The 13790-nt window shown below is 40.9% G+C and overlaps 1 protein-coding gene across 1 annotated transcript; it reads right to left on the reverse strand.

The window, feature by feature from the left end:
- Positions 1-3539: 3539 nt before the first annotated feature.
- On the reverse strand, positions 3540-5567 carry LOC133731402 (disease resistance RPP13-like protein 4). Its single transcript, XM_062158779.1, has one exon. It carries the CDS (start codon positions 5565-5567, stop codon positions 3540-3542), a length of 2028 nt encoding a protein of 675 aa, XP_062014763.1.
- Positions 5568-13790: the final 8223 nt, after the last annotated feature.

Raw genomic sequence — 13790 nt, forward strand, 5'->3', positions numbered from 1 at the left:
CATCCAAAACAGTTCATGCTTCAGAACAAGTGCATCACATACATGATCTCAATTCAGTTTACAGTACTGTAACTAACAATCCAAATCAAAAATTGACAGTAAAGGACAAACGTTATCATGATGCATATCCAGCAATTTCTCACTCGCCATTAAAAATCTAAACAAATAAGGTAAATGGAGGCATTATCCTCATGTAATTTTTCCCCAATTCCAGACTTTCATCAAACTTACACTGCCAGTGGATCATCAATTGAGGTCAAATCCAAAAGCAACAAACTATGCTTGCCATGAGCGTGGTTTGAGTCACTGGCCGCACAAGTTGGGCTTCTCATAGAGGTTGGGCTCCAATCGGTGGAGGTCGAAGCCATGCTCGTCCCGGAAAGGAAGGGTCTTGGAGGGAGTGGTGGAGGCTGGGGCTTTGTCGACCTCGAGGGCCGTGCTGACGGAGACCCAAACTAGGGGTTTGACTCTGGGCCGGGTAATCGGAGAGATGGAGAAGAAGAGGTGTAAAGATTGGAGCGGGGAAGAGAGTGAGGGACTGACTTGGTTGTCGTGACGATGATTAAGAGGCGGAGAAGCGGCGGTGGGACATGGCTCAAATGCACACTGCAACAATTAACATCAAAAATTGATGCGGAGATAATCCAAGTTTTGCTGGGTGTGAGATTAGCTGGGTGTGAGTTTTGCTAAGGGTGTTGTTGGAAGCGTTGCTGAGTACAATTATAAATTCTATTTTTTTTATTGAGGGTAAAAAACCTGCTGGGTGTACATAGAAATTTGCTGAGTACATTTAGAAAGTGTACATACCTCCAATAATATGGAGTATTTGCTATCTCACCAAGCATAAGTAAACGCGCTCTTTGGGACATCCACAAGACATGGCAAGACCCAACCGCTACTTGCATCGTATAGCCCTATGTTCAAGCTACACCACGGTATCCAAAAGTCGCAAATCTGCCTCCGGGAAGCCACCTTCCCGCCCTTGCCAAGATGCCCTCACAACTAGGCTTTCTAGACTAGAATTGTGTGGTTGCTTATCCCACATCGAAAAACATGTAAAGGAAGAACATTCCTTTATCTATAAAAGGAATGCCTCCTCCCACAACTCAAGACATTCCATTACATACTTTGTAATCTTGTTAGGCCGCAAGGCTCGACACACTAGTATAGCCTTCAAGTGGACGTAGTCTCCCGCTCATGCGGAGGCGAACCACTATACATCTTGTGTCAACTCTCTCTCTCTCTCTCTCTCTTTACTTATCGTTAATTAGATCCCTACGGATCCAAGCATTAACAGAAAGACCAATAGTTTTTGGGTAAAACACAATTTTCACTGATACGCAGTTAAGTTGGGACTTGGGACAACATTAGTGATCGAAGATGGATCTGGGACAGTCCAATCACCTCCACTCTAATTTATATATTAACCTACTAAGCCGTCGAGCTATATGCTATTTTGGAGTTTTCTTTGTTTTGGTTAACCCCTTCTCCTCTTCACAAAAGTATAGGAACAAAGTGTTCGGCGAATAATTCTCAAAAAAAAAAAAAAGTGTTCGGCGAATTATTTAGAAGAGATTAAGGCAAAGACAACCGAACAAGCTAAAGTTTGCTTGGGGCAACATGGACTTGAAAATGCTTCAATAACAAAATGAGTGCATCGTTTGGTGAAAGGGTCAAAGGGGTAAAAACAAATGACAAAAGAACAAGTATTTCCTTGTCAATCCAGAACAAAGCATGGATTTACTGCTAAAAAGTTGGCGGGAGAAGTTTTTCGTCGTGGATTAAAAGAGAAAGGAACCGTTAAAGAGACGTAATTTTCATCGACATTGTAGCATCTTTGTCGAAAAGCGACGTGGGAAGTAGTAGTAGCACTAAAAGCTTCAAAGTGTTTGTAGTACAAGATCAGAAATGCATGTGAATTCTTTGTCTTATAAACATAAGGGACACAAACACAATCATGACATTAACAGCTGGTAGATAGGTTGGTACTAAATTCTGAATAGAGCGTAATTAATTTCACCCAGCTAGCTTAGCTCGAATGTTGTTGGGAATTGAAGAGCCTTGATTGAACTCGCAGTTACAGTAGTTACTTCGTCTGCTTCTTTATTTATTTGGTTGTATTTTTGTTGGACTAGCTTTCAACTCAAGGTATTGTTCATTCAAATTCACCCGTGCTTATTGCCTTATTCAACAGGATCATTTGTATCCAAACGCCCAGAAAATGGTTGGTTTGCAAATTGTTTGACAAAGGACATGGTTGCTCTTTTGGAAAATGTGATCGCTGTCCCAAAGCTAGCCCAATAACTCATAATAGAAACACTCAATCAGTCTGATAATAGGAACTATAAAGGTTTTTTCTTGCGCTCCAAGAGAGCCGGTATATATCAATAAATTAATCCTCACAACAATAAAAACTAAAGCATAGGCCCCATAAGTGGCCCAACCCACTAACAAAACCTTAGCTATTGCCGTCCAACTTGCGCCGCCAGCTACGCACTGTTGTCGAAGTATCGCCAGAAACAAAACACCTAGTAGTTCCGTATTGATGAAATCGATGCCATTCAAACCCCAAAACACATACCAAAAGAGAACCAACAACCAAATGGATGAGATCCCTCACAACAACATCATTTTCTCCACCATCGAGACCAAGAAGAAACTATGGCTGCCGAAAAGAATCCGAGATCCAGAGCATAGAACTAGAACAAAAACAATAACAATGGAGAATGAATGGTGAAAAATCCATGCGTGAACACTCATACTCGCCTAGGCACATGGTTACTTTTAAACTACAAGTACTGTTGAATTTGGGCCTTAGGTCTCTTGAGCTCGATCTTTGAAAGCTACATTGGTTTAAATTTTTTGGAACTACAAGAAGATAAAAATAAATTATTCTTGTGCTAATTGAAATTGCTTCCCATGATGCAATAAGGTCATCTTTAGCATTCAATCCAGCGGTAATTTTCCAATAGTGTATTTGAAAAACTTGCCCTTTCAACTTTGGGGTCAGAAGAGTCAACAAGAACAGAGAAAGAAAACCAGGCCTGGATTTGTCTAAAGGCCCAAACAAGAGGAAAACCCAAACATATAAACAGCCCGGCCTTGAGCAGCGAAGAACAACTCACAACTGGTTTCTCTCTGCAGCAATGAGCAAGAAAACAACATGTCGATCCTGAAGCAAACAGCAGAGGTAAGTTTCTTCCTTTTTCTTTTCTTGCTGAGTTTCCTTACGTTTCTGTGCTGCAAATTCTTCTAATTTGCTGGTGAGTTCTAGTTTTGTTTGGTTTTGTGCAATTACTTATGAAATAGCAAAAAGTTATAACCTTGAAATTTTTATATTCAAAGAACCAGAATTTGGTTATGGAATTTCATTTAGTATGTTCATCATATTTCATATAGTTGTAACCTTGAAAGTTGATACTCAATGCACTAGAATTTGGTTATGGAAATATACTAGCAGAAATAAATGAGACAGATACAACAGATATGGAATACAAAATTTTCTAAGCATTGCTGCTCGATGCTAGTTCTACTTGCTTCTAGTCTTCCTCTTTCCACACTCCATTGACATCACATTGTTTGAAATCGAGTTTACGACATTTGACTACCTCCAAGTAACACAGTTTCGGAAACAAGCCTCGCAGTTTTTCCCAATCCATTTCCAATTCATCCAAGAACTTCAAGCGCACCATTTGGACAGTCCAAGTACAATTGATGCCATTGTGACAAAGATCTGAGAGGCTTCCTCCTCTGATATAGAGCTTCTTTAGCTTACCGAGGAGCGTTGGCTTCAACCAATCTGGCATCGTAGAATGAGGGAAGTAATGGAGGTCAAGTTTCTCCAAATGAAGTGGAGACTCTGGAATTGAAGGCAGTTTTTCTGGAGCCATTGACATTGAAGGAAGTTTTTCTGGAGCCATGAACATTGAAGGCAGTTTTGTTATTCTTTTCGCTCTGGTTAGCTTCTTGGTGACAATCCTCTGGAGAGTTTGGAGAGAATGAGTTGCAGGCTTGTCATATATTCGTGACCATGATATAGAAAGTGACTGGAGCTTTTTGAACTTTGCCAAAGAATTCAGCTCTCTTTCTGCTGTTTTAGCTTGATTTCTGTCTATGTGGATACTCAGCTTCCGAAGATTTTCCAATTTTGACAAGTCATCTAGCTTACAGTCTTGGCTTCCCGACCTTTTACTAATCACAAACCCTTTGAGCACTTGGAGGTTGGAGAGCAAAGAAAGTCCTTTGGGCATGCCGCTTATCAGGTAGCACTCATACATATCTAGGTGTGTCAGTTTCTTGAGTGAGCCTATCCCACGAGGGAGTTTCTCCAAATCACAACATCCATTCAGGTTCAGGATTCTTAGATTGCGGGCTTTGCAAATTGAAGCAGGAAGCTCTGTGATTCTAGAGACTCCTCGGAGGCTTAAGTACCGGAGCTCTCTCATATTCTTCAAGCCTTTCAGGAATTCACAGTCCTCTACTTCGATGAGATGCTTGTCTGAATGCCATCTCCCGAGCTGCAAAACTTTGACGCTTTTCATCTTTGAGAACCAGTTTGGTCTAAAATAAAGATCATGCTCATTGACATTGATCAGACTTTGAACATTCTCCTGACTTGAAAGGAGTGGCAATTCACGGACATTGGATCCTTCTATGGTTCTTACCAGGCATGCCCTCTCAGAGCAAGAGAAATCTTCAGTTGGGTTTCCATTTCTATCGAAATCGAAGAAGTTTTCTGTCCTTGCAAGCTCAATCACAGCATCACGGATTGAAGGCTGCATCTTGCAGCTGTCTGCACTAGGCCTGCTCCTTTTGTAGAAGGGCTCAATAATGCCCTTCTCCAAAAATTCTTTGAAGAATTTATTCCCTATCTCCTCAACAGTCTCTTGACTCTCTCCTGTGGCCGAAGTGTCTATGAACCCCTCTCCAACCCACCAATGGATTAAAACCTTCTTCTTGATGACAGCATCTTCAGGGAACATTGAGAAACAGAGCAAGCAGGGCCTCCGTTTGCCTTCTAGACCTTTGTAGATTTCCTCAATTTCTCTTCGTACCTTCACTATATCGATCTCCTTCGGAGGCTGTAATTCCTCACCGGTCTGGGGAGTATCTGAGTCTTTTGAGGTCTCATCACTCATCTTGATTGAAGCTGAACAAACAGATTCCTTCAACCTGGAGACAAGGCTGCGGGTTTTCTCAAGCTTGTCCCGAAGAAATTTGGCTCTGTTGGTATTTTCCAGTGCCTCTGTTCTTTCTCTGAATGCATCATCCAGGCTTTGGTAAGCTAATTTTTTGATAGCACTGCTGACCTCAACTTCCCATTTCTGGAACCTTTCACAGGCCTTACCAATGGGATCCAGATCTTTCTCGATTTCCTCAAGTATCCCACGTGCTGCTGCATTGTTGGGGCTGTTGTTTCCCTTGGATATGTGGTCTTTGAAATCGGGCATGATAACGTCATTGAAAACTTGGAATGGTGTGACCTGCCCAGATTTCAAGTATGAAAGAAGATCCAGAGACACATAAGGTGTCTTGAATGAAGTAGTAACAAGGGTTCGCCTGGACATGGTTGGTGGCGGAGAATGAAGAGAAATTACAAGCTATTGAAGAATTATCAATCTAAAAAGGATGAAGAGATGGAGAGGGCAAGACTCACAATAGTGATGTCTAATCAAAACAGAGCTATGCAAGGTTAGAGCTATTCCGCTCACCCAGTAGGGGGGATGTTTAGTATACTTTGGCAAGCTGCATAGTGCATAGTCTATGAAGACAATTATATGGTCAAGGTCTTCATGATGGATCTTCCACTCTTTCTCTGCACTTTCCCACGAGGTTCATTCTACCTACTCTCCATTATCTGTATGACACTTCTTTGTTTTTTTCCTTGCAGTTTTTGGTCAATATGACTAGTCTTTACATTTTTTTTTGGCTGGTCAATATGACGAGTAAATTCTGTATTCGTTTAGAAAGAAAGAAACACATCTCAGGAGCAGGACAAAGACGTAAAATCTCTGATTGATATGCATTTTAATTTTAAGGCTTTTGTAAAAATCTTTAGGGTTTTTGGTTTGATGTGCTTCCTCTGTTTTGTTGTTCTACTTTCCTTTTTGTCTTCCTTAATACATGAAGTTTCTAAAAAGATTAGTTCTTGAGATATTTATAAGGGCTAAATACTGTTTACCACCCTGTGGTATGGACCTCACATCAATTCAGTCCCTCGACTTTCAATTTCATCAAAAACACCCCTGCGGTATTATTTTCTCGTCCAAGAAGTCCTTCTGACTCAATTCCGTCAATTTCAGCCTTTAACTGCTGACCTGGCATTTCCAACTCATCAATAGTGGGGTCCACACGCATGTGAAATTCCCAAACTGACCCCCTGGGCAATAGAATATGGAAAATCCAAAATTAATTCCAGTTTTGAGGTTGAGGAGATTCGAACCCCTCCCCAAGCATATGCAAATGAATGGCCCAACCACCAGACCACTTGCATAATTTTGGTATATTGCAAACAAAAATAGTATATATCTACATAATAGTGTTTTTTTTTTAAAAAATATGAACACTTTGTCATCTCCACCCACCTCTCTCCTCCACTGTAACCAATCCCAAAAGCCATGTTTGAGGAGTTTGTATCCTCCCTACCATCAATTTGGGCCTCCATGAACAACTGGTTAACCCCAACTGTCCTCTTCCTCCTCCTCTAGCTCATGATTGGCATCATCTTCATTGCTTCCAGCCTCGGCACCCAGAAGCCCCACGACCAAGACAACCACCACCACTACCACCAACAAGGCTTGGCGAGATCTCCCTTTGTTTTGCAGCGGTTCAAATCCATCAACTTCTACGCCTACAGATCTCCGGAACCGGCCACGAATTACAAAAAATCCCCTGAATCCGAGACCCATTTTGCTTTCCCGCACGCCCAGGAGGTCGAACAGCCCAAACTCCCCAGATCTCCTTCCATGTTGGAGTGGATCCAGTCCTTCAAGTTCCAGTTCCACTTCCCCAAAGAATCCAGCCCGCTACAGCCCCGAGACTTCGCAGTCCCGGACCAGGAACCGGAACCCCATTTCAGTACTTACGAGCACTCTCATGAAGACGACGAAGAGTCGGAAGAGGAGGCCGGAGAGTTGGATGAGGACCAATTCGAAGCTGAAGAAGAAGGTGAAGAGAAAGACCAGACCCAGCGCCAAGTCGGCATTTGCTCATTTCGCGGCGGACGATTATATCACAAAGTGTTCATATTTTTTTTTAAAAAAAAAACACTATTATGTAGATATATACTATTTTTGTTTGGAATAGGGAAAACATCACCAATGGTCACTGAGTTATGACTTATTCGACACTTAACTCACTGTATTTTCAACAATATCACTTAACTCACTCAGTTTTACATTCGTCTTTCACTTAACTCACTGTCGTTAATTTTTCCGTTAAAAGCTATTAAAATTGAGGGTATATTTGTCTAAACACTAAAAAAATGCATTTCTAACTTTTTTTTAAAAAAAAAAAGACAATTTTTTTTTTCAAATTATATTTAAGTTAAAAAATCATTTTTTATTAGAAATCTCATAAATTTAAAAAATTTTAAAAAGTCTAATAAATGTAAATTGAGGGTATATTTATCTAAACACTAAAAAAATGCATTTCTAACTTTTTTTTTAAAAAAAAAAGACAATTTTTTTCAAATTATATTTAAGTTAAAAAAATCATTTTTTATTAGAAATTTCAGAAATTTAAAAAAATTGAAAAAAAGTCTAATAAATGTAGTTTTTTTAAGTTAAAAATGATTTTTAAGTGTTTTGACAAATATACCCTCAATTTTAACGGCTTCTAACGGTAGAATTAACGGCAGTGAGTTAAGTGAAAGACGGATGTAAAACTGAGTGAGTTAAGTGATATTGTTGAAAATACAGTGAGTTAAGTGTCGAATAAGTCATAACTCAGTGACCATTGATGATATTTCCCCTTTGCAATGTACTAAAACTTTGCATATGCTTGGGGAGGGGTTCGAATCTCCTCAATCTCAAAACTGGAATTAATTTTGGATTTTCCATATTCTGTTGCCCAGGGGGTCAGTTTGGGAATTTCACATGCGTGTGGACCCCACTATTGATGAGTTGGAAATGCCAGGTCAGCAGTTAAAGGCTGAAATTGACGGAATTGAGTCAGAAGGACTTCTTGGACGAGAAAATAATACCGCAGGGGTGTTTTTGATGAAATTGAAAGTCGAGGGACTGAATTGATGTGAGGTCCATACCACAGGGTGGTAAACAGTATTTAGCCCTATTTATAAATTAATGAAACCAAACTCTCTCACAGATGTGCTCCCTCTGAAACCAAACGCTTACCATCTCGTAGGAGTTGGCCTGGTGAGATGGAAGCACCATAGCCAAAACCGGCAACACAAGAGCAAGTTGTTGACGTGAGTAGTGCTGGAGGCCAACGATGATGGCCGACAATGGTGGCAGACAAGTTGGTGGCTGGCCGAACAAGTTATGGGCTAATCCACTATTAGGAATATTTTTTGTAATAGGACTTTATGTATCTTATGTATATATATACTCCATTCTTGGAGAAGAAATATATCAGAAAATTCCCAACCTTCTCCTTCTTTCTGACTTGGTATCACAGCAGAGATCCAATTTGGACTCTGTCTGTTCCGCCGTGTTTTTTGTCTTTCGGGTTCTTTTCGTTAATGCAGTCACTGTTCTTTTCGGGTTCTTTGTTTTCCGGTTCTTTGGGTTCCTTTGGTTACCTTCACTCAAGCACACTACCATCACCGCGCCGTTCCGGCAGCAGCAGCTTCGTCCAAAATCTGCAACAGTTCAGCCCAGTCCAAACCATCACCGCGCTCATAACTTTGGTTACCTTCACTCAAGCATCCGCTTCGTCCAAAACCTGCAGCAGTTCAGCCCAATCCAAACCCCGCAGCGGCAAAACAGAGGACCCTGAAAAATTCTGGAGACAGTTCATCTCTGATCAAAACCCGCAGCAGCAGCTCCGCATCTTTCCCGCAACAGCTCCGCGCCGTTCCAACAGCGGCTACTCCGTGCAAAACCTACAGCAGCAGCAACCTCACGATCCGACATCCAGCAGCAGCAGCTCCAATTTTGATTAATCAACACCTTTTCTCCGTTCCTATGCTCCATTCCATTTAATTAAGGTCAATCCAGCCACCACCTTGCTGGCAACCTTTTTTTGTTTGAGGAGCTGCCAACTATATCTATTAATCATACTATTTGATTCCCCCACCAACCGCATTTTGTTTTTTATTCTTTGACCCATTTGATCAAAGCCTTCCCAAGCCGCACGCCTATCCCACATTTGCTTTCCCACATTTCATTAATCCTTCCACATTTCCTCTCCACACTTCCCAATTTCTTTTATTAAGATTTCCAACACCACCCACTTACCCGTACACCACCAACTCATTCCTCACTTTCCACCCACTTTTTTATTCTATTAAACTTTTTTATTCATCCTCACTTTTTTTCTAAAAGCTTCAAAAAAAAAAAAAAAAAAAAAAAAAAAAAGAACGAAGAAGAAGAAATCCTAAGCTGCAAAGATTTAATTTCAGTAATTCCGGTTGGAGAGGAGGGAACAATACTGGAAGGAGTAGAAGTCAGAAAGGCCAAACAGCAGTCCACCAGATGACAGAACCTGCTTTCTACTGTGTTGGAGGACAAAATCTCTCTGAGGGTAATGTTTCCTTGACTAAGGAAACTCGAGGTAAAATTGGTTTTGCTTTACATGTTTCTGACTTTACTGGTAGTGATACATGGATAATTGATTCTGGTGCGTCTGATCATATGACTTACGACAAATCTTTCTTTGTGTCTATGTCATCTCCTTCTATATCTCATGTCTCTAATGCAAATGGTGTGTCTTTTCCGGTCTTAGGTATTGGGTCTATTCAGGTTACACCATCCATTGTTTTACATGATGTCCTTTATGTGCCCTCGTTGTCTCATCATCTTTTATCTGTATCTCAACTAAACTCGCAGAATAAGTGCTCAGTAACTTTTTATCCAATGTATGTTGTTTTTCAAAATTTGTGCAATCGGATGATCATTGGCAAGGGAGACCTGAGAGGGAGACTGTTTCACTTGGATTGCATGTACGCAGGACAAACACAAGCACCGGAACAGCCTTTGGCATTGACATTGAGTTCTGATCGGCTGAGTGAGGTATGGTTGTGGCACAGACGTTTGGGTCATCCATCCGTTAGAGTTATGAAGAAGTCCATGCCTTCGTTATTTTTGGGAATAAGTGATTCTAGTTTGCATTGTGAAACTTGTGCTTTGGCTAAAAGTCATAGATCTAGCTATCCTTCGAGCTTTCATTCTAGTACTATGCCTTTTGAGTTAATTCATTCAGACGTGTGGGGTCCTTCTAAACATTCTACCCTTTCTGGAATGCGATATTTTGCGTTATTCATCGATGACTTTACCCGATTATCCTGGGTTGTTTTACTTAAATCCAAAGATTCTGTTTTCTCTGCCTTTAGAGCATTTCATAGTCTTGTTCGTACTCAATATGATGCTCATGTTAAGGTTTTTCGTTCCGATAATGGGGGTGAGTTTGTTAATCATTCTTTTCATGAATATTTCCAACACCACGGCATAATCCATCAAACTTCCTGTCCACAGACACCTGAGCAAAATGGGGTGTCTGAACGGAAAAATCGTCACCTTCTGGATATGGCTCGGTCTCTTTTACTTAGTGCTAACATGCCTAAATACCTTTGGGGAGAGGCCGTTTTGTGTGCTTCTCATCTTATCAATCGCCTTCCCTCTGCCCCTCTTCAAGGTCGTGTCCCACTTGAGGTCTTGTTTAACTACGTTTCTATCCCATCATCTAATACCCTTCCTGCTCGTGTCTTTGGTTGTGTTGCCTATGTTCACCTGTATAAGAATCAAATGTCAAAATTAGATGCTAGAGCCCTTAAGTGTGTGTTTGTTGGGTATGGCTCTCATCAGAAAGGTTACAAATGTTATCATCCACAATCCCAAAAGTTTTATGTCACCATGGATGTTTCTTTCAGTGAAGATGCATGTTATTTCTTGCCTCCTGTGACTCCTCGCCAGGGGGAGAGGTCTTATTATTATGAAGATTTGTTTAATGGGCAAGATGAGAGTCTGGAATCTGAGTTCTCAAGGTTAGAGTGTTTAGGAACGGAGCTGGAAAATGAGGGTAGAAACTCTACCGACCTATCATCCGAGTTAGAAACGGAAAATAGGAAAAATATGGATCTGGTTGGAGAAGAAGCTTTGGGCAATGTGTTACCGACTGGTCAACCGGATCAGTCTGACCAGTCGGCCGGAGAGATCGTTTCAGACCCTGTTTCCGATAATGTTCTGCAGTCTTCTGATGGTGTTTTAAACAATTCTTCCGTCTCTCCCTCTCCTTCAGCGGTCTCACCTGCTCAATCATCACCCGAGGTATGTCCTAATCTTTCCTTGTCTAATAGTTCTTCTGTGTCAGGTAGTGTTCCTACCAAAATCTTGCCCAGTCGTTCAACCCGTGGTCAACCTCCGAAACACTATGAACCTACTCTAAGTGCTAAGGCTAAATACCCTGTTGCTAAATATGTGTCGACCCATAGGTTATCTAAACCGTATGCAGCATTTGTGAATCAATTATCTTCTGTGTCTCTTCCTAGTAAAGTGCAGGATGCCATGAAGGATGAGAAGTGGATGAAAGCAATGACAGTCGAGATGGATGCTCTTGAGAAGAATTGTACGTGGGAGTTGGTGTCATTACCACAAGGGAAGAAGACAGTTGGTTGTCGGTGGGTGTATACAATGAAACATAATTCGGATGGTTCAGTGGATCGGTACAAGGCAAGATTAGTGGCTAAAGGTTATACTCAGAAGTATGGAGTGGATTATGATGAGACATTTGCACCAGTGGCCAAAATTAACACAATTCGGGTACTTCTCTCGTTAGCTGCTAATCTTGATTGGGCTTTGCAACAGTTTGATGTTAAGAATGCATTCTTGCATGGTGATCTGCATGAAGAGGTTTATATGGATTTGCCTCCTGGATATGGTACTTCCACTGGAGAGCAGGTGGTGTGCAAATTGAAGAAGTCGCTTTATGGCTTGAAGCAGTCTCCCAGAGCTTGGTTTGGCTGGTTCACCAAGTTCATGAAGAAAATTGGGTACCGACAGAGCAATTCAGATCATACCTTGTTTCTTAAACATCGGTGTGGTAAAGTGACTGCCTTGATTATTTATGTTGATGACATGGTTGTGACAGGTGATGACATTGAGGAAATTCAAAGGTTACAAGGTCAGTTGTCCTCTGAATTTGAGATGAAAGATTTGGGTAATTTGAAATATTTTTTGGGAATTGAAGTTGCTCGTGGCAAGGATTGTATTGTGTTGAGTCAGAGAAAGTATGTCCTAGACTTGCTGGCAGAAACAGGTATGCTTGATTGTAAACCGGTTGCTACTCCTATCGAGCAGAACCATCGGTTAGCAGAGTATTTAGATCAAGTACCCACAAATAAAGGGAGATACCAGAGGTTAGTTGGACGGTTGATTTATTTATCCCACACGAGACCAGATTTAGCTTATGCAGTTAGTGTGGTGAGTCAGTTTATGCATAATCCCAGTGAAGCCCATATGGATGCTGTATTTCGTATCTTGCAGTATTTAAAGTCTGCTCCAGGGAAGGGATTAATCTTTTCAAAATACAGTCACTTGGATATTTCCGGATACACAGATGCAGACTGGGCAGGTAGTATTACAGATCGCAGGTCTACTTCGGGCTACTTCACATTTGTGGGTGGTAACTTGGTTACTTGGAAGAGCAAGAAACAAAAGGTGGTGGCTCGCTCTAGTGCTGAAGCAGAGTATAGATGAATGGCCCGAGGACTTTGTGAGATGTTGTGGTTGATAAATTTATTGAATGATTTGGGGTTCAGACAGAAAAAGGCTATGCCGCTTTATTGTGATAACAAAGCTGCAATTGAAATTGCTCACAATCCTGTTCAGCACGATCGCACGAAACATGTGGAGGTAGATCGACACTTCATTAAAGAGAAGCTGGATGAACATATCATTTTGTTTCCCTTCGTTCCTACTGAAGAACAGTTGGCAGATATTCTTACAAAGGCTCTCTCGACTAAAGCTTTTTATGACTCACTTGACAAGTTGGGCATCCGTGATATGTATGCACCAACTTGAGGGGGAGTGTTGACGTGAGTAGTGCTGGAGGCCAACGATGATGGCCGACAATGGTGGCAGACAAGTTGGTGGCTGGCCGAACAAGTTATGGGCTAATCCACTATTAGGAATATTTTTTGTAATAGGACTTTATGTATCTTATGTATATATATACTCCATTCTTGGAGAAGAAATATATCAGAAAATTCCCAACCTTCTCCTTCTTTCTGACTCAAGTAAGGAAAAACAAGAAAATACTTGACATCAAGTCAAATAATTGACATGCACCGCATATAGTGACTGAACTTTAACATCAAGTCAATACTTGGGCTCAGTTCTACTGTATACATTATGGGTCAGCCGTCTTAAACAACTTATTAAAAACCATGAATGGTGACTCAACTTGTCAAAAATAAAGAGAGAACGCAATTATCAATAAGTGGTACTTCAATAGTTAATTAGTTCCACTCTAATATTATGCATGCCAATTACTTGAACTATATATACAAACTCACAATATATAACATTTTGTAGAATAACTCAGAGAAAGATTTCCAAATTTACATAATATAAGAAGTCGATTATGAGCTAACATCAAGTCAATGCTTACAC

This window comes from Rosa rugosa, chromosome 2 (assembly GCF_958449725.1).
Source record: "Rosa rugosa chromosome 2, drRosRugo1.1, whole genome shotgun sequence".
Taxonomy (NCBI): domain Eukaryota; kingdom Viridiplantae; phylum Streptophyta; class Magnoliopsida; order Rosales; family Rosaceae; genus Rosa; species Rosa rugosa.